Source organism: Pristiophorus japonicus, chromosome 12 (genome assembly GCF_044704955.1).
Source record: "Pristiophorus japonicus isolate sPriJap1 chromosome 12, sPriJap1.hap1, whole genome shotgun sequence".
NCBI lineage: Eukaryota > Metazoa > Chordata > Chondrichthyes > Pristiophoridae > Pristiophorus > Pristiophorus japonicus.
Window position 1 is genome coordinate 201,862,176 of NC_091988.1, and position 20,455 is coordinate 201,882,630.

General features: G+C 51.8%; 1 protein-coding gene across 3 annotated transcripts in view; it reads left to right on the forward strand.

The window, feature by feature from the left end:
• Positions 1-15,468: 15,468 nt before the first annotated feature.
• Positions 15,469-20,455, forward strand: part of timmdc1 (translocase of inner mitochondrial membrane domain containing 1) — a 43,107-nt gene continuing 38,120 nt past the window's right edge. For 2 of the 3 annotated variants that reach the window (XM_070896441.1, XM_070896444.1), the window contains exon 1: positions 15,469-15,788. In XM_070896441.1, the coding sequence (XP_070752542.1) occupies positions 15,560-15,788 (229 nt within the window). In that variant the 5' untranslated portion in view covers positions 15,469-15,559. The remainder of the gene's footprint in view (positions 15,789-20,455) is intronic. The other variant, XM_070896442.1, reaches the window with a different exon arrangement.

Below are 20,455 nucleotides of genomic sequence, written 5' to 3' on the forward strand. Positions count from 1 at the left end.
GGTACTTAACCCCAGCGATAGGTCGGCACAGGATAGTGTCTCTGTGACATAGATGTGGATCCGTGTGCTCACAATATAAATCACCCACCTGTTCCAAGGAATCAGTCACCCCTCCCCCATCCCCACCTCCTTTGGTTCTGATGTTAACACACATTAGCCTTATTTGGGTAAACTCTTACAGCACAGAGCAGGTGTGTGTAGAGTGTGCTGTATTTAAATAGTTACTGGGGCCGAAATTGCCCCTTTATTGTGCCCCTTTAGTGCCGTCAGTAGGCGCTAACGGGCTGCAATTGCCTTTTTGCCCACAGGCGGGCGGCGGTGGTGCCAGGAGCAAAATTGCCCCAGAGATTTTGGGGGCGATTTGGAATTAGCGCCATGCCCCGCGATTTGTGCAATGGGCCGGGGCACACCCAGCGATGACATCATCGCCCCGCACTGACATCATCGCCCCGCGCTGACCCCTCATCGCATCGCGATCTCTCACTGCACCGCGATCTCTCACCACACCGTGCCGACCTCTCACCGCACCGCGATCTCTCACCGCACCGCGCCGACCTCTCACCGCACCGCGATCTCTCACCGCACCGCGCCGACCTCTCACCGCACCGCGATCTCTCACCGCACCGCGCCGACCTCTCACCGCACCGCGATCTCTCACCGCACCGCGATCTCTCACCGCACCGCGCCGACCTCTCACCGCACCGCGATCTCTCACCGCACCGCGATCTCTCACCGCACCGCGCCGACCTCTCACCGCACCGCGATCTCTCACCGCACCGCGCCGACCTCTCACCGCACCGCGATCTCTCACCGCACCGCGCCGACCTCTCACCGCACCGCGATCTCTCACCGCACCGCGATCTCTCACCGCACCGCGCCGACCTCTCACCGCACCGCGATCTCTCACTGCACCGCGATCTCTCACCGCACCGCGCCGACCTCTCACCGCACCGCGATCTCTCACCGCCCCACGCCGACCTCTCACCGCCCCGCGACCTCTCACCGCCCCACAACCTTTCACCGCACCGTGATCTCTCACTGCACCGCGATCTCTCACCGGCCCACGATCTCTCACCGCCCCACGCCGATCCCTCACCGCACCGCGATCTCTCACCGCCCCGCGCCGATCCCTCACCGCACCGCGACCTCTCACCGCCCCGCGACCTCTCACCGCCCCACGCCGACCTCTCACCGCCTCGCGCCGATCCCTCACCGCACCGCGATCTCTCACCGCCCCGCGCCGATCCCTCACCGCACCGCGATCTCTCACCGCACCGCGATCTCTCACCGCCCCGCGACCTCTCACCGCCCCACGCTGACCTCTCACCACCCCGCGCCGACCTCTCACCACCCCGCGCCGACCTCTCACCGCCCCGCGCCGACCTCTCACCGCCCCGCGCCGACCTCTAACCACCCCGCGCCGACCTCTCACCGCCCCGCGCCGACCTCTCACCACCCCGCGCCGACCTCTCACCGCCCCACGCCGACCTCTCACCGCCCCGCGATCTCTCACCGCCCCACGCCGACCTCTCACCGCCCCGCGACCTCTCACCGCACCGTGACCTCTCACCGCACCGCGACCTCTCACCGCCCCACACCGACCTCTCACCGCCCCGCGATCTCTCACCGCCCCACACCGACCTCTACCGTACTATGCGGAGGAAATTGCCCCACGGGCTACAAGGCTGGCACGGGCGCTGACATCCACATGGGGTGCCCCCTAAAAGGGAGGCCATGTGCGCCCCAGACCGCCATTTTTTTTTGTCAACTTTTCCGTCAGACCGACAATGTTGGCCCTTGGCTTGACCAGGCTGTCACTGTCCAGCTCGGCACTCCTCTTTGCGTGCCAGGCCGCTGGCCCAATGGAGATTGGCCCAGTGGTGACCACCAAAGGACCATGCTGAGTCCGCAGCGACCCCTCCCTACCCTTTAAATGAAAGGGGGGGCATTGTTGCGCATCAGCGCTATACGGAGCAGCTGCCTCGTGCTGACCTGCTCCGTGCCGTACTGATGCCTCGGTATCGCCCCTCCCCTTCCAATCAGGTGGGGAGCCTGAGACAGTGCTGAGCCTCGTTTGAGGGGCACAAAGAGCAGCTCCACACTGGGCTGGGACTCCCCACCCGCCGATAACTGACCCGGGGCCGCAAGGTTAACGACCACACACGGGCCTGGGGCAACTTCAACCCCACTGTTTCCTTCACTGACCCATTCACCCACGTGTTAAACACTTTGATGGATCTGTACAGGGGAGCTATACGCTCACAGTTCAGTTGTCACAGGAAGTTTCATAGGAACAACACCAACAACGTAATTTTCTTTAGCGCTTTTTATGTAGTAAAATGTCTCAAGCCAGTTCACAGGAGCGATTATCGGACAAAATTTGACACCGAGCCACATAAAGAGATAAAGGAGCTTGGTCAAAGAGGTGGGTTTTTAGCGTATAAAAGGAAGAGAGAGAGGTGGATGCATTTAGGGAGGAAATTTCACTGCTTTGGGCCTAGGCAGCTGAAGGCACGGCCACCGATGGTGGAGCGATTAAAATCAGGAATGTGCAAGAGACCAGAATTGGAGGAGCACAGAGATCTCGGAGGGTTGTGGGGCTGGAGGAGGTTACAGAGATAGGATAGGGCGAGGGCCATGGATGAGAATGTTAAGATCGAGGTGTTGCCGAACCAGGAGCCAATGTAGGTCAGCGAGCACACGGGTGATGGGTGAGCGTTAGGGTTAGGGTTAGGGTTAGGTGCAAACAGGAGTTGTCCATTCAGGCCCTCATCTATTCTGCCATTCAATTAGATCATGGCTGATTTGTATCTTAACTTGGCTCCATATCCCTTGGCTAGCAAAGATCTGTCTTCACACAAACGGTGCAGACATATTGATCGAATATTCCGCAAATACTCAACAGGCCAGCTGGCAACTGTGGAGAGAGAAGAGGCAAGTCAATGTTTCGAGTGTGGAAACTAATTTAAAACTGGATCATAAGAGGTGGTCAGGTTTATTAATATAATCAGCGAAAGGGAAATAGCGCAGGCCAGCCCAGAGAGATAACAATAACTTGCATTTATACAGAGGCTTTAATGCTGATCAGCCATCAAAGAACTCACTTAGGGAGTGGAAGCAAGTCTTCCTCGATTCCAAGGGACTGCCTATGATGATTAATGCTGACAAATGTCCCAAGGTGAGGTAAAAGATCGCATGGTATTATTTGGAAGAAGAGCAGGGGTGATCTAGCCAATGTCCTGGGCTGACGTTTATCCCTTAACCGAAGTCACTAAAAAACAGTTGGACTGGTCATGATCTCATCGCTGTTTGTGGGAGCTTGCTGTGCGCAAATTGGCTGCCGCGTTTCACACATTACAAAAGTATTTTATTGGCTGTAAAGTGCTCTGGGAGGTTCCCAAAGTCATGAAAGGCGCTGTATAACTGTAAGTCTTTCTTTAATAGCCCTCCTGCCCCATCACGCTCCCCCCTGCCCCCTCCACCGCCCCCCGCCCCCGGTCCAGTGACCCCCAGGTGGGCTCAGTTAAAACCAGGCCTGCAGTGTCCATTACAGTCCCAACACTCAATCATTACCAAATGGAAATAACTTGTTGTTCACAAATGGTGCTGTTTACAAATTGCTGGCGACAGAAGTGTGAGGAGAATTAACTCCATTGGTCTCTTGGTGCAATTAAATCGGTATGTTTTAACAGAAAAGGCAATCTATATTTATACCAAAATCATGCTGCTTGTGAAATTTAAGCCTCCAATTAACGTCACAGTCATGCTGTCTGTACTTTCTTCATCCGAATTTATTAAGTAATTTACAACCTTCTATTTATAGAGAAATGCAGTGCGTAGCTTGGCCCGATATTGAGATGTTGGCTGAGAATTACTTCAGCTTTTCCATCCGGACTGTGATATATATCGTTCCTTCATCAATGCTGGGTCAGAAACCCGGAACTCCATCCCCAACTGAGACTGTGGGGGAACCTTTGCCACACAGATTGCAGCGGTTCAGGAAGGGGCAGTTAGGGATGGACAATTGTTATGTATGCAATAAAGGTTCAAACTGAGTACTGTTTAACTGAACAAGGTACAACCTGGGCTCTGCTTTATTACGGCCCAAAGTGCCTGACTCTCAAAATGGCTGGCCTTTTATACCAGAGCAGCACCATGTGCGTGCTGCTCAATGGCCTCCAACAATGACGCCATCTGGTGGCTACAAACAGCATGTACATACATGACAGCAATAAATGCCGGCCTTGCCAGCGACGCCCACATCCTGAAAGTCAACAGCGAAAGCAGCTCACCCCAGGGTTTTCCTGATCTCAGGACAGGATAGCCTAACCAGGAAAAGGTCAAATCCAATATCCACGGAATCAGCCACCAACCGCAGTCAGGTGTTTGAACAGCACAAGGGTCATTTTAAAATTTACTGATTGTGCCCAACGGGGTGCTATCGGGTCAGCCCGCACCTGCCCCGCCCTGTACTCCCCTCCCCCCGCCCTGCACTCCACTCCCCCTCCCCCCACTCCTCTCCCAAGCCCCTGCCCCGCAATCCCCTACCCCTACCCCCACTCCCCTTCTCCCACGCCGCGCAATCCCCTACCCCTCCCCCACTCCCCCACACCGCAATCCATTCCCCTCCCCCCACTCCCCTCCCCCTCCACTCTCCTTCCCCTCCTCCCACTCCACTCCCCCCTCCCCTCCCCCTCCCCCCACTCCCCTCTCCCTCCCACACTCCCCTCCCCCCACTTCCCTCTCCCACCCCGCACTCCCCTCCTCCGCCCTGCAATACCTTCCCCCCCACTACGCCCCCAGCCCTGCACTCCCTTCCTCTCCCCCGCCCACTCCCCTCCCCCATCCCCCCTGCCCGCACTCCCATCCCCCCTCGCCCCGCACTCCCCTCCCCATCCCCCCTGCCCGCACACCCACCCCCCCTCGCCCCACACTCCCCTCACCCCCTGCACTCCCCTCCCCCTCCCCTCCCCCATCCCCTCTCCCAGCACTCCCCTTGCCCCGCACTCCCCTCCCCCCTGCCCGCACTCCCATCCCCCCTCGCCCCGCACTCCCCTCCCCCATCCCCCCTGCCCGCACTCCCAGCACTCCCCTCGCCCCGCACTCCCCTCACCCTCTGCACTCCCCTCCCCCTCCCCCCCCACCCCCACCCCACCACCACTGTGACAATTGAGGCCTGCTCTGCCCTGCCCTGCCACACTTGGCGAAATGTCCCTCTGTGGAAGTCAAGGGAAAGGAAAATCAGGCGGGTTGTAAAACGGGGGCCTGGTCTGCTACCTGAGGGTACAGAGGAGATTTAAGAGGATGTTGCCAGTACTGGAGAATTTTAGCTCTGAGGAAAGAGTGGATAGGCTGGAGTTGTTTTCTTTGGAACACAGGAGTCTGCGGGGAGATTTAATTGCGGTATATAAAATTATGAGGGGCCTGGATAGAGTGGATAGGAAGGAGCATATTTCCCTCAGCATCCTTGTTTACAAATCCTTCCATGGCCTCACCCCTCCCTATCTCTGTAACCTCCTCCAGCCCCACAATACCACACCCCCTCTTGAGCATCCCCGATTATAATCACTGCTCCATCGGTGGCCGTGCCTTCAGCTGTCTGGGCCCCAAGCTCTGGAATTCCCTCCCTAAACCTCTCCACCTCTCTCTCCTCCTTTAAGACGCTCCTTAAAACTTACCTGTTTGACCAAGCAATTGCTCACTTGTTCGAATATCCTTTTATGTGGCTCATTGTCAAATTTTGCTTGGTGAAGAAGTGTCTTGGGACATTTAACCAGGTTAAAGCAGTGTAGAAATACAGGTTGGTGTTGTTATTCTGGCAGCAGAATCTGGTGAAGACAGTGCCCCTTTAAGATTAGACAAGCCCGTTGTCACATTTCTGGACATGATATCAGCAGGTATGACACTGTTTACATGGAATGAGCTGAATGAAGTGTGTGACTGACAAGAGACGGCAGTGTTTGCAATCAGTGTGATGGATTAATGGTACAGGACACAGGAGACTGCACGCAGACTGCATCTGCACAGAAATAACACACAGGTCATGCTTAAGTCATCTTCCTCTCTATTATGCCCCATTGCCTCATCACACAGGTATTGTCATTGAGCATTCTCTATGTTGCAGTCTCCACCACTTACATCGACCGCCCTCATCACTGGTAGCCACCTCGGAGCGGCCAAATAGCACTGTGTCAGACGTGGCTCAGTGGGCAGCACTCTTGCCTCTGAGTCGGAAGGTTGCGGGTTCAAGTTCCACTCCAGGGACTTGAGCACAAAAAATCTAGGCTGACGCTGGAGTGCAGCCCTGTCGGAGAGGCAGCACTGAGGGAGCGCCGCACTGTCGGAGGGGCAGTACGAGGGAGTGCTGCACTGTCAGAGGGACAGTACTGGGGAGTGCTGCACTGTCAGAGGGGCAGTACTGGGGAGTGCTGCACTGTCAGAGGGGCAGTACTGGGGAGTGCTGCACTGTCAGAGGGGCAGTACTGAGGGAGCGCTGCAATGTCGGAGGGGCAGTACTGATGGAGTGCCGCACTGTCGGAGGGGCAGTACTGAGGGAGCGCCGCACTGTCGGAGGGGCAGTACTGAGGGAGTGCCGCACTGTCGGAGGGGCAGTATTGAGGAAGCGCTGCACTGTCGGAGGGATGGTACTGAGGGAGTGCTGCACTGTCAGAGGTGCCGTCTTTGGGATGAGATGTTAAACCGAGACCCCATCTGTCCTCTCAGGTGGACATAAAAGATCCCACGGCCACTATTTCGAAGAAGAGCAGGAGAGTTATCTCCGGTGTCCTTAACATAACAAAAAAAACAGATTATCTGGTCATTGTCACATTGCCATTTGTGGCAGCTTGCTGTGCGTAAAATGGTTGCCGTGTTTCCTACATTGCAACAGTGACTACACTCCAAAAGTACTTCATTTGCTGTAAAGTGCTTTGAGACGTCCGGTGGTCGTGAAAGGCACTATATAAATGCAAGTCTTTCTTTCTTTGACTGATTGCTCGCCATCCACTTAAGGCACTGCTGATGGATCAAAGGCAGTGACGGATCAGAATGTGTCGTACCGCGTGTGCCCATCAAACACACTGGGGCCGCGGGTCTGCGAACACACATCCCACAAAAGGCTTTGGACATCTCCGTGCCACTGGTGATACCGCTATACCCCAGGGGTCGGTACCAGGACCACTGCTTATCTTTATATATATTAATCACTTGGACTTGGGTGTACAGGGCACACTTTCAAAATTTGAAGATGACATAAAACTTGGAAATATAGTGAACAGTGAGGAGGTTAGTGATAGACTTCAAGATGATATAGACAGGCTGATAGAATGGGCGGGCGCGTGGCAGATAAAATTTAACGCAGAGATTGCAAAGTGATACATTTTGATAGGTAGAACAGGAGAGGTACAATTCTAAATAGGGGTGCATGAACAGAGAGACCTGGGGTACATGTGCACAAATCATTTAATGTGGCAGGGTAGGTTGAGAAAGCGGTTAAATAAACTTATGGGATCCTGGGCTTCATAAATAGCGGCATTGGGCTGGACTTTCCATCGGGTTCACCCAGTTACCGCCCATTTAACGGTTAAGATTTAGTCTAACACTCATATTTGATTAAAGCAAGGAAGTTATGATGAACCTGTATAAAACACTGGTTCGGCCTCAACTGGAGTATTGTGTCCAATTCTGGGCACCACACTTGAGGAAGGATGTGAAGGCCTTAGAGAGGGTGCAGAAAACATTTACGAGAATGGTTCCAGGGAAGAAAGACTGGAGAAGTTGTTCTCCTTAGATCAGAGAAGATTTGGTAGAGGTGTTCAAAATCATGAGGGGTCTAGGCAAACATAGAAACATAGAAAATAGGTGCAGGAGTAGGCCATTCGGCCCTTCTAGCCTGCACCGCCATTCAATGAGTTCATGGCTGAACATGCAACTTCAGTACCCCATTCCTGCTTTCTCGCCATACCCCTTGATCCCCCTAGTAGTAAGGACTTCATCTAACTCCTTTTTGAATATATTTAGTGAATTGGCCTCAACAACTTTCTGTGGTAGAGAATTCCACAGGTTCACCAACTCTCTGAGCGAAGAAGTTTCTCCTCATCTCGGTCCTAAATGGCTTACCCCTTATCCTTAGACTGTGACCCCTGGTTCTGCACTTCCCCAACATTGGGAACATTCTTCCTGCATCTAACCTGTCTAAACCCATCAGAATTTTAAACGTTTCTATGAGGTCCTCTCTCATTCTTCTGAACTCCAGTGAATACAAGCCCAGTTGATCCAGTCTTTCTTGATATGTCAGTCCCACCATCCCGGGAATCAATCTGGTGAACCTTCGCTGCACTCCCTCAATAGCAAGAATGTCCTTCCTCAGGTTAGGAGACCAAAACTGTACACAATACTCCAGGTGTGGCCTCACCAAGGCCCTGTACAACTGTAGCAACACCTCCCTGCCCCTGAAAACAAATCCCCTCGCTATGAAGGCCAACATGCCATTTGCTTTCTTAACCGCCTGCTGCACCTGCATGCCAACCTTCAATGACTGATGTACCATGTCACCCAGGTCTCGTTGCACCTCCCCTTTTCCTAATCTGTCACCATTCAGATAATAGTCTGTCTCTCTGTTTTTACCACCAAAGTGGATAACCTCACATTTATCCACATTATACTTCATCTGCCATGCATTTGCCCACTCACCTAACCTATCCAAGTCACTCTGCAGCCTCATAGCATCCTCCTCGCAGCTCACACTGCCACCCAACTTAGTGTCATCCGCAAATTTGGAGATACTACATTTAATCCCCTCGTCTAAATCATTAATGTACAGTGTAAACAGCTGGGGCCCCAGCACAGAACCTTGCGGTACCCCACTAGTCACTGCCTGCCATTCTGAAAAGTCCCCATTTACTACTACTCTTTGCTTCCTGTCTGACAACCAGTTCTCAATCCATGTCACCACACTACCCCCTATCCCATGTGCTTTAACTTTGCACAATAATCTCTTGTGTGGGACCTTGTCGAAAGCCTTCTGAAAGTCCAAATATACCACATCAACTGGTTCTTCCTTGTCCACTCTACTGGAAGCATCCTCAAAAAATTCCAGAAGATTTGTCAAGCATGATTTCCCTTTCACAAATCCATGCTGACTTGGACCTATCATGTCACCTCTTTCCAAATGCGCTGCTATGACATCCTTAATCATTGATTCCATCATTTTACCCACTACCGATGTCAGGCTGACCGGTCTATAATTCCCTGTTTTCTCTCTCCCTCCTTTTTTAAAAAGTGGGGTTACATTGGCTACCCTCCACTCCATAGGAACTGATCCAGAGTCAATGGAATGTTGGAAAATGACTGTCAATGCATCCGCTATTTCCAAGGCCACCTCCTTAAGTACTCTGGGATGCAGTCCATCAGGCCCTGGGGATTTATCGGCCTTCAATCCCATCAATTTCCCCAACACAATTTCCCGACTAATAAGGATTTCCCTAAGTTCCTCCTCCTTACTAGACCCTCTGACCCCTTTTATATCCGGAAGGTTGTTTGTGTCCTCCTTAGTGAAAGTAGATAGAGAGAAACTGTTCCCATTGGCAGAAGGGTGGAGAACCAGAGGACACAGATTTAAGGTGATTGGCAGAAGAACCAAAGGCGACATGAGGAAAAATATTTACACAGCGAGTGGTTAGGATCGGGAATGCACGGCCTGAGAGGGTGTTGTAGGCAGACTCAATCGTGGCTTTCGAAAGGGAATTGGATAAGTGCCTGGAGGAAAAAATATGCAGGGCTACGGGGAAAGGGCTGGGGAGTGGGACTGGCTGAAGTGCTCTCACAGAGAGCCGGCACGGGCTCAACGGGCCGAATTGCTCCTTCAGTGCTGGAACCATTCTATGATTCTGTGATTCTATGGGGCCGAAATTGATGAAAGTTAATTTCCGCCTGTTACCCGGCAGTACCTCGACGCTGCGTGTTTTTTTACCTCCCGATACCGCAGGGGTGGGAGATTCATCCCGCTTTTCTTGGCGGGAGCAGGAGCGGAGTGCAGCGGGCGGAGTGCAGCGGGCGGGGGTGGGGTGCAACAATCGGGGTGCAGCGGGCGGGGGCAGGGTCCAGCGGGCGGGGTGCAGATCTTTGATCGGTCATCCAGGGTCTGTCTATCTGTTCCAGTGGTTCAGGAGCACATTAAACATCCAATCCGCTATTCGGAGAGGAGCTGGAATTTCTCCCAGAGTCCTGGCCAACATTCCCCCTCTCATGCAATACCGACCTACCATGGCAATCGCCACTGCCATGTGCCTTACCTGTTGTACATTAAACTGAATGGCTGGTTTGGTCCATATCAGTTTTTTTTAAAGAATTTTAAACAACAACTTTCATTTAAAACGTCCCAAAGTGCGACTTCACAGGTGCGATTATCAAACAGAATTTGATGCCGAGCCACATAAGGTGATAGTAGGACCAATGTATTCCCCCTCAGGTGTGTGGGCAGGCTTTGGCACATCAATCGGGACATCCCGGGCAGGTCGCTCACAGGCTGTTCCCGCTGGCAAGTTTAAAGGGACCACGCACAACAATAAATTCGAGTGACCCAGAGCTTGATCGAAAGTTTTAAAGAAAGACTTGCATTTATATAGCGCCTTTCATGACCACCAGACATCTCAAAGCGCTTTACAGCCAATGAAGTACTTATGGAATGTAGTCACTGTTGTAATGTGGGAAACGCGGCAGCCAATTTATGCACAGCAAGCTCCCACAAACAGCAATGTGATAATGACCAGATCATCTGGGTTTTTTTGTTATGTTGATTGAGGGATAAATATTGGCCAGGACAAGGAGCGTTTTAAGGAGTGTCTTAAAGGAGGAGGGAGAACTGGAGAGGTTTAGGCAGGGAGTTCCAGAGCTTGGGGCCTCGGCAACAGAAAGCACGGCCACCAATTGTTGAGCGAATATAATCAGGGATGCTCAGGAGGCAGAATTAGAGGAGCGCAGACATCTCAGGATTTGTGAGGCTGAAGGAGATTACAGAGATAGGGAAGGGCGAGGCCATGGAGGGTGAGAATTTTGAAATCGAGGCGTTGTTTAACAAGAATATGAAGCTTTTGCAGTTATTTTCTACAGTGACTGAAACACAGTGCTGATTAATGAATCCACCACCACAACCAATAACTCCCAGCGGGAAAAACATTTGCCTTTAGGAAGTCTCTGCATTCAACTTGTATTTATATAGCGCCTTTAAATTGTAAACTGTCCCAAGGTGCTTCACAGGAGCCATTATCAAACAGAATTTGACACGGAACCACACACGGAGATATTAGGGCAGGTGACCAAAAGCTTGGTCAAAGAGGTAGGTTTTAAGGAGCGTCTTAGAGGAGGAGAATTGGGCCTAGGGGGTTGGGGAGAGAGTCGAGAGCTTAGACAGGGAGAGATGGGATGAACAGCCAAGTGTCATTTTTGCCACAGTGACCACTGACATTAGCACGTCTGGTCGTGAATTGAAGCATTGCATCGGGGTGTTTGCAAACAAAAAGGGCTTCTCAAGCAGGTGTTTAAAAATAAAAACAGCGTCTCTTTAGGTTTAGCGCTCGAAACTTTAGCTCGTCCCATGTGCCCAGTGGAGCCAGTTGACTTGCTGAGTATGAGCAGCTTGTTTCAGATATCCGGCTGCCTGCAGCATCTTGCGTTGGGCCTTTCACAGTCAGGGGCTTGTGTTTGACACCTAGCGCCTCGCCCGTCAATAATCGCCCGACGCCCCGCGCCCCGGCCTTATTTAACACCTTCACCTAATGCATTAAGACCACACCGAAGTCTGTGATAAGAGCAGAAACTGCAGGAAAAGTCTCAGCGGCTCAGGCAGCTTCTCCCTAAAGATAAACGAGCTTGGCAAATTTCTGCTCATTCTCACCGGCTACCTCTCGGGGGCGGGTGGGGGGTTTAAATCCGCTAATAGGTTTTAAATCATTTTCCTGGCGGTTTACATATTGAAGGTCGATGATCTTTCAGGGGAACAACGAGCTTTCTGAATCTGTCTGTCAAGGACTGGTGAGCCCCAGGGTCACCAACACCTCTCCAAATGAATGGTTTAAATATCCCACGGCATTCAGCCATGTCCTTCCCTGCTGTGTTTACGGATCGAAACACAACTCTAAGCACAGTTGTCAGTGCGTGCAAAGCAGACAAGCCTGGTAAAATGTCCCTGAACAGTGCTGGTGAAAATCTGATAAAATATCGATTAAAATACAACCTCAAAGGCCGACCAAATTGTTACACTGGCAAAACAAACAAATGGATGATGAAGGGAAAAAAAAGACAAAGTTTAGAAAAAAAGTGGGAGTGATCAAAACTAGAAAGAAATAAAGACTTGCATTTATATAGCGCCTTTCACGACCACCCGGACGTCTCAAAGCGCTTTACAGCTAATGAAGTACTTTTGGAGTGTAGTCACTGTTGTAATGTGGGCAACGCGGCAGCCAACTTCTCCACAGCAAGCTCCCACAAACAGCTGTGTGATAATGATGTTGGTTGAGGGATAAACCCACGATGACATGCAGGCCGTGATCCTGACCAACGGATCCACCACAGACCCAATCCAGGTCTGGACCGGGGTCAAGCAGGGCTGCGTCATCACACTAACGCTCTTCTCGATCTTCCTCGCTGAAATGCTCCATCTCACCCTCAGCAAGCTCCCCGCTGGAGTGGAACTAAATTATAGAACCAATGGGAACCTGTTCAACCTCCACTGCCTCCAGGCCAGATCCAAGGTTGTCCCATCCTCTGTCATTGAACTACAGTACACAGACGACGCTTGCGTCTGCGCGCAGTCGGAAGCCAAACTCCAAGCCATCATCAACACCTTCACCAAAGCATATGAGAGCATGGGCCTTACACTAAACATCCGTAATACAAAGGTCCTCTACCAACCTGCCCCCAGGTCATCAAAATCCACGGCTCGGCCTTGGACAATGTGGACCATTTTCCATACCTCGGGAGCCTACTGTCAGCAAGAGCAGACATTGATGACAAGGTCCAACACCGCCTCCAGTGCACCAGTGCAGCCTTCGGTCACCTGAGGAAGAGAGTGTTTGAAGACCAGGACCTCAAATCCAGCACCAAGCTTATGGTCTACAGGGCAGTAGTAATACCCGCCCTCCTATTTGGCTCAGAGATGTAGACCATGTACAGCAGACCCCTCAAAACGCTGAAGAAATACCATCAGCACTGCCTCCGCAAGATCCTGCAAATCCATTGGCAGGATAGATGCACCAACGTCAGTGTTCTCGCTCAGGCTAACATCCCCAGCACCGATTCATTGACCACACTCGATCAGCTCCATTGGATGGACCACATCATCCACATGCCCGACACAAGACTCCAAAAGCAAGCGCTCTACTCGGAGCTCCAATATAGCAAGTGAGCCCCAGGTGGGCAGAGGAAACATTTCAAGGACACCCTCAAAGCCTCCTTGATAAAGTGCAACATCCCCACCAGCACCTGAGAATCCCTGGTCCAAGACCGCACTAAGTGGAGGAAGAACATCCGGGAGGGCGCTGAACACCTCGAGTCCCATCGCCGAGAGCCTGCAGAAAACAAGCGCAGGCAGCGGAAGGAGTGTGCGGCAAACCAGACTCCCCACCCACCCTTTCCTTCAAACACTGACTGTCCCACCTGTGACAGAGACTGTAATTCCCATATTGGACTGTACAGTCACCTGAGAACTCACTTTTAGAGTGGAAGCAAGTCTTCCTCGACTCCAAGGGACTGCCTATGATGGTGATGATGAAATATTGGCCCAGGACACGGGGATAACTCCCCTGCTCTTCTTCGAAATAGTGCCGTGGGATCTTTTACGTCCACTTGAGAGAGCAGACGGGGCCTCGGTTTAACATCTCATCCGAAAGACCATAAATATAAGTTAGTCACTAATAAATCCAATAGGGAATTCAGGAGAAAGCTCCTGGGTAAAGATTATGAAACTCGCTCCCACAGGGAGTGAATAGTATCGATGCATTTAAGGGGAGGCTGGATAAACACATGAGGGAGAAAGGAATAGAAGGATATGGTGATGGGGTGAGATGGAGAGGAGTGGGAGGGGGCTGGTGTGGAGCATAACCACCGGCACGGACCCATGGGGCCGATTGGCCTGTCTCTGTGTGCACACTCGATGTAAATAATATGTATTTCTATGAAATCAGTCATGTGACATCGGCTGAGTCAGTGTGAGTTACACTGCAGACAAAGGTTGTAAGAAGGGTTATAAATATGTAATGGAACTCGCTGTTAAGTGAATGCAATGTTGATGGGGTTAGATGAAAAGGGATGGGAGCATTAACACTGGCATGGACAACATCACCACTGTGACCGCAAGAGCGGAGTGGGACGAGGAGACTGCGCTGGGATTCAGTGACAAACCCAGAGAGCCTGATGTCGTGAGGTTGGATCAAGCTGCGTACCTCTCCACTACACTGAGGGATGTGGCATCACCGGTAAGCTCGACCTTTATTGCCCATCCCTGGTCACCCTGAACTGAGTGGTTTGCTGGGCCAGTTAGGAGGACAGTTAAGAGTCAACCGCATTGGTGTGAGACTGGAGTCACATATAAAGAAAGACTTGGATTTATATAGCGCCTTTAGAAACATAGAAAACTGCAAGAGTAGGCCATTCGGCCCTTCGAGCCTGCACCACCATTCAATATGATCATGGCTGATCACGATCAATGAAGTATTTTTGAAGTGCAGTCACTGTTGTAATGAGGGAAACGCGGCAGCCAATTTGCGCACAGCAAGCTCCCAAAAACAGCAATGTGATAATGAGCAGATAATCTGTGTTTTTGGTTATATAGAACCCAGACCAAGTGAGGACGGCAGTTAAAGGACATCAGTGAACTAGTCGGGGTTATACAACAATATGACAGCTTCGTGCTCACGTTTTCTGATCCCAGTTTTTTTTATTTTCATAGAAATTCTCAAAGTGTTGTGCAGGGATTTGAAGTCACGTTTGATGAATGAGTCTAAAGCTCAGGATTTCTCGTCCAGTACCATAATCACTAGACTGCCACACTACATTAGCCCCACTTATTTGATTCCACTGTCGGTTAACTCCAGATAACACAGCTCTCACTGAGCCAGACTTTAGCTGGCCTTGAGTTGATTGGATCAGAGAGCCTGCACTATTCCGGCGCCCCGTCCACCTGTCCCTCCAATACCGAGCGCTGGACGGCAGCTTGGCAGAGCCGCCGAGAGTGAAAAGCCATCTGCCAATGTGACGGCTACACTTCCATGTGTGGGAGTCAATCGGGACCAGGGGCTTGTCCTCAAACCGAAATACCAGTCGTGCTTCAGAAATACCTTGCGGCCAAGGCTCTATATAAAGCGGGCAGGAGCTGTCCCGGCAAGTGCTGGGTCAAGGCTGGACGGGGCTAAGCTTGCAGCCACTCGCTCTCCGCCTTGTCCACAGCCCCCTCTCCCCCAGCAACGATGGACACCGAGCCCAGGTCCCCGAGAGCGGTCAGCAAAGCCGTCAGGAAGTTCAGGTGTGTCTCCATGGTCAACACTCTGGCCCGGAACTGGCAGAAATGGGCAACAGAGCATACCCACAGCCAGAAAGCGCAGCCTCCGGGGTGGTCGCCCGGCGAGGCCGAAGAGAAAGTTGTCCAGAGCAGGGCGGTCAAGCAGCCGCTGGAAGTGCCCCGACCCAAACCGAAAGCTGCGCTTCCCTGCGAGGAGCAGAAGGAATCCACCATCAGAACTATTCCGGTCACCAAAACGGTGGGCAGCCGACCCGCGGCCCAGAGCGGCGAGCTGGTGAGTTTGATGTCCGGCCGCTTCAGCCAGACGCTGCCAGAGCCGGCGGCCAAACCTTTCCTGGGCAACAGGTCGCCCACCCGCAGGCGCCTGTGTCAGGGCCGTGCGGCGGGGCAGGGGCAGGCGCAGGGGCAGGCGCAGGCGGGCAGCGCGGCCGGAGGGGCAGAGAAGAGGAAAGAGGGCACGGAGGAAGGGGGCACGGAGGAGGCTGGGGCAGCCGACAGGCTGAAGAGGAAGCGGGTGGTCCCCAGCCTCCAGGTGCGCACCATGGGCGACCTGAGGAAGGCCTGGCTGAGCTGGGCCGAGCAGCACATGGAGAAGCAGAAGGTCAACCCCTTCAGCGAGGATTTTGACTACGATTACGCCATGGGTCTGCGCCTGAAGAAGGGCGATCGCGGCTACGGGCGCCCGATGGAGGGCAGTAAGTCGGCAGAGCGGGCCGAGCGAGCTCAGAAACACATCCGCAAGGAGATGGAGGAGATGTGTTACATCATCGGGGACCTGGGGGACCCGGGCAGCGACGGCAGGACCTGGGTCACTTTTGGCAGACTCTTCGACAGATACGTCACGGTGTCCGATAAAGTAGTTGGGATTTTGATGAGGGCGAGGAAACATGGACTGCTGGAATTCCAGGGTGAAATGTTGTGGAAGGGAGAACATGACGATGTCATTATTACTCTGAATGATTAACCATGGGCCACAGCTTCGGAATCAAATGCCCTGCACTTTATAATAACATGCGCCAGGCGCATTGGTTCTTCGACTATTTCTTTCAAAATGAAAGTGTGTTTCCCTCCTTGGAGTAGATTGGGTTTGAGATTCCAGACACAGGACTGTTTTGCACTTTATTTCTCTCAATGTTTGCATTTCTGAATTCTGCGTCATCTGTTTTTAATGGAATAAAATGTGTATGTTGAAGATTTGAATTAATACATTGTCTCACGGCTCACAAATGAATTACTTTCAAGTAAACCATTGCCTGGTTACCTGCTTCTGCATTCTTCCAAATATATTAAACAACAACTTGTATTTATACAGCGCCATTAACATTGCTCATCGCAAGGGGTCAGCCGTGGCTCAGTGGGCAGCACTCTTGCCACTACGTCTAGGTTCTGGGTTCAAGCCCCATGCCAGAGCTTTGACCAGGGGCAGTACTGAGGGAGTGCCGCACTGTCGGAGGGGCAGTACTGAGGGAGCGCCGCACTGTCGGAGGGACAGTACTGAGGGAGCGCCGCGCTGTCGGAGGGGCAGTACTGAGGGAGCGCCATGCTGTCGGAGGGGCAGTACTGAGGGAGCGGCGCGCTGTCAGAGGGGCAGTACTGAGGGAGTGCTGCACTGTAGGAGGGGCAGTGCTGAGGGAGCGCCACACTGTCGGAGGGGCAGTACTGAGGGAGTGCTGCACTGTAGGAGGGGCAGTACTGAGGGAGCGCCACACTGTAGGAGGGGCAGTACTGAGAGAGCGCCGCTCTGTCGGAGGTGCAGTACTGAGGGAGTGCTGCACTGTAGGAGGGGCAGTGCTGAGGGAGCACCGCACTGTCGGATGGGCAGTACTGATGGAGTGCTACACTGTCGGAGGTGCCATCTTTCGGATGAGACATTAAACCGAGGCCCCATCTGCTCTCTCCAGTAGATGTAAAAGATCCCATGGCACTATTTCGAAGAAGAGCAGGGGAGATATCCCCGGTATCCTGGCAAATATTTATCCCTCAATCAACATAACAAAAACAGATTACCTGGTCATTATCACATTGCTGTTTGTGGGAGCTTGCTGTGCGCAAATTGGCTGCTGTGTTTCCTACATTACAGCAGCTTAGAGCCTGAGCAGTTGATGCACAGCTGTCATTGGTGGAACGATGAAAATCAGGAATGCACAAGAGGGCAGAATTGTTGGAGGGTTGTCAGGCTGGAGGAGGTTACAGAGGTAGAGAGGGGGGATGCAGGGATTTGAAAACAGTACAAAACCCCACTCCCATTCCCCCCAGAAAAAAAGAGTTGCATTATCCGATATCTGTAAGTTGTCGGGGCTGAGAGAGACATGGATTGGGGAGCGAGTATGACTCAAATCAAGACAGCATCAAACTAGTCAATGGTGGGTCATTTTTTGCATGTGTATAGAGTTCAGTGAATGTCAATATAGGTCTATAAATCCACTAATCAGAATAAACATCACAAACTTTTATCCACAAGTCAATTAAAATGAACTTTCCTCTAGGTGGATGTACTTTGCACATGGGTCGCTTTTGTTACCACGACTGTGGATGCTGGATGAATGCTGTCACTTGCGTGAAGCAAGTAGACCAACAGAAAGACAGATTTGCATTTATATGGCGTCTTTCACAACTTCAGGACATCCCAAAGCGCTTTACAGCCAATGAAGTACCTTTGAAGTGTAGTCACTGTTTTAATGTGTGAAATTTGCACAAACAGCAATGTGATAATGACCAGATGATCTGTTTTATTGATGTTGGTTGAAGGATAAATATTGGCCAGGACACCAGGGGAGAACTCTCCTGCCCGTCTTCAAACAGTTCCGTTGGATCTTTTACATCCAACTGAGAGAGCAGACGCGGCCTCGGTTTAATGTCTCATCCGAAAGACAACACCTCTGACAGTGCAGCGCTCCCTCAGTACTGCTCCTCCGACAGTGCAGCACTCCCTCAGTACTGCCCCTCCGACAGTGTAGCACTCCCTCGGTACTGCCCCTCCAACAGTGCAGCGCTCCCTCAGTACTGTCCCTCTGACAGTGCAGCTCTCCCTCAAAACTGTCCCTCCGACAGTGCAGCACTCCCTCGGTACTGTTAAGTATGGAAGAACTCCACAAGACTGAGTACTGTGAGCTAAAACTGATGTGACCTTAGTTTCTCTTTAATACAACTCCAGAGTGCCTAAGCAGCATGGCAGACAACCTTTTATACTCCCTTGCACGAGGTGTGCCGGTGACCCTTGGGCCTCCAACAGTTGCGCCAATTGGTGGCAAGTCTTACACAATTACAATGTTTACATACATAACATCACTCCCCCCTAAAGTCTTTGATACAAATTATTTATGTTGAGACGATCTTGGGCCCTGAGCTCCATGGTTGATCGTCTAAGTTCAATCTTGGACCATTGCTGCACTGCACCACAGCTGGTCTGACAGGACTGTTGGGAATGGTGGGTTCAGCCACTCGATTGACAGTGAGGTCGATTGCTGGTTGGGTGTGTGTTGGTGGATCGATGATGGTGATGTCCTCTTCAGGTTGTTCCTGGTTACCGGTGTCAGCTATGATCTTATTGAATGGTGGTGCAGGCTCAAAGGGCCGAATGGCCTACTCCTGCACCTATTTTCTATGTTTCTATGTTTCTAACCGCAGTTTGGTCTGATCCAAATGCTTTCTGCACGTTTGTCCATTCAATTGTTTGACTATAAACACTCTATTCCCCTCCTTGGCCAAGACAATTCCAGTAACCCATTTAGGACCATGACCGTAATTCAGGACAAACACAGGATAGTTTATATCAATGTCATGTGATACAGCCGCGCGATCGTGGTACGTGTTTTGCCGGTGACGCCGGGTTTCCACATGATCATTTAGATTCAGGTGGACTAGGGAGAGCCTGGTTTTGAATGCTCTCTTCATTAACAATTCTGCAGGGGGAACCCCAGTGAGCAAGTGGGGTCACGTTCGGTAGCTGAGCAGAACCCGAGATAAGCCTTCCATCACGTGTTTCAAGCTCTGCTTGATAGTTTGGACTGCCTGTTCCGCTTGATCATTGGATGCGGGCTTAAACTGGGCAGACGTGACATGCTTGATGCCATTGCGGGTCATAAACTCATTGAATTCCGAGCTGGTGAAACACGGTCCATTGTCACTGACAAGGACGTCGGGCAAGCCATGGATGGTGAACATAGCCCAGAGGCTTTCAATGGTGGCAGTGGATGTGCTGGGTGACATGATTACGCATTCAATCCATTTAGAATAAGCGTGCACTACAACTAAAAACATCTTTCCGAGAAAGGGGCCAGCAAAATCTACGTGGATCTTGGACCACGGTTTGGAGGGCCGTGACCACAGACTCAATGGAGCCTCCCGTGGTGCATTGCTCAGTTGTGAGCACATGTTGCACTGGTGTACGCATAACTCTTAAGTCCGAGTCAATGCCGGGCCACCAAACATGCAACCTGGCTATAGCCTTCATCATGACTATGTCTGGGTGGGTACTGTGCAGGTCGCATATAAATGTTTCCCTGCCTTTTTTTGGCAAAACCACGTGATTACCCCATAAGAGACAAGCCGACTGGATGGACATTTCATCTTTGCGCCGGTGAAACGGCTTAATTTCATCTTGCATTTCCCCGGGAACAGCCGACCAGCTCCCATTGAGGACGCAACTTTTTACAAGTGATAGCACTGGATCCTGGCTGGTCCAGGTCTCGATCTGGAAGGCAGTGACGGGTGACCCCTTGCTCTCAAAAGCATCCATGACCAGAAGCAAGTCTGTGGGCTGCGCCATTTCCATCCCGGTAGTGGGCAATGGTAGCCAACTGAGGGCATCAGCACAGTTCTCCGTGCCTGGTCAGTGGCGGATAACATAGTCATAGGCAGACAATGTTAGTGCCCATCTTTGGATGTGGGATGAAGCATTGGTGTTTATAACTTTGCTTTATGAAAACAGCAAAATGAGTG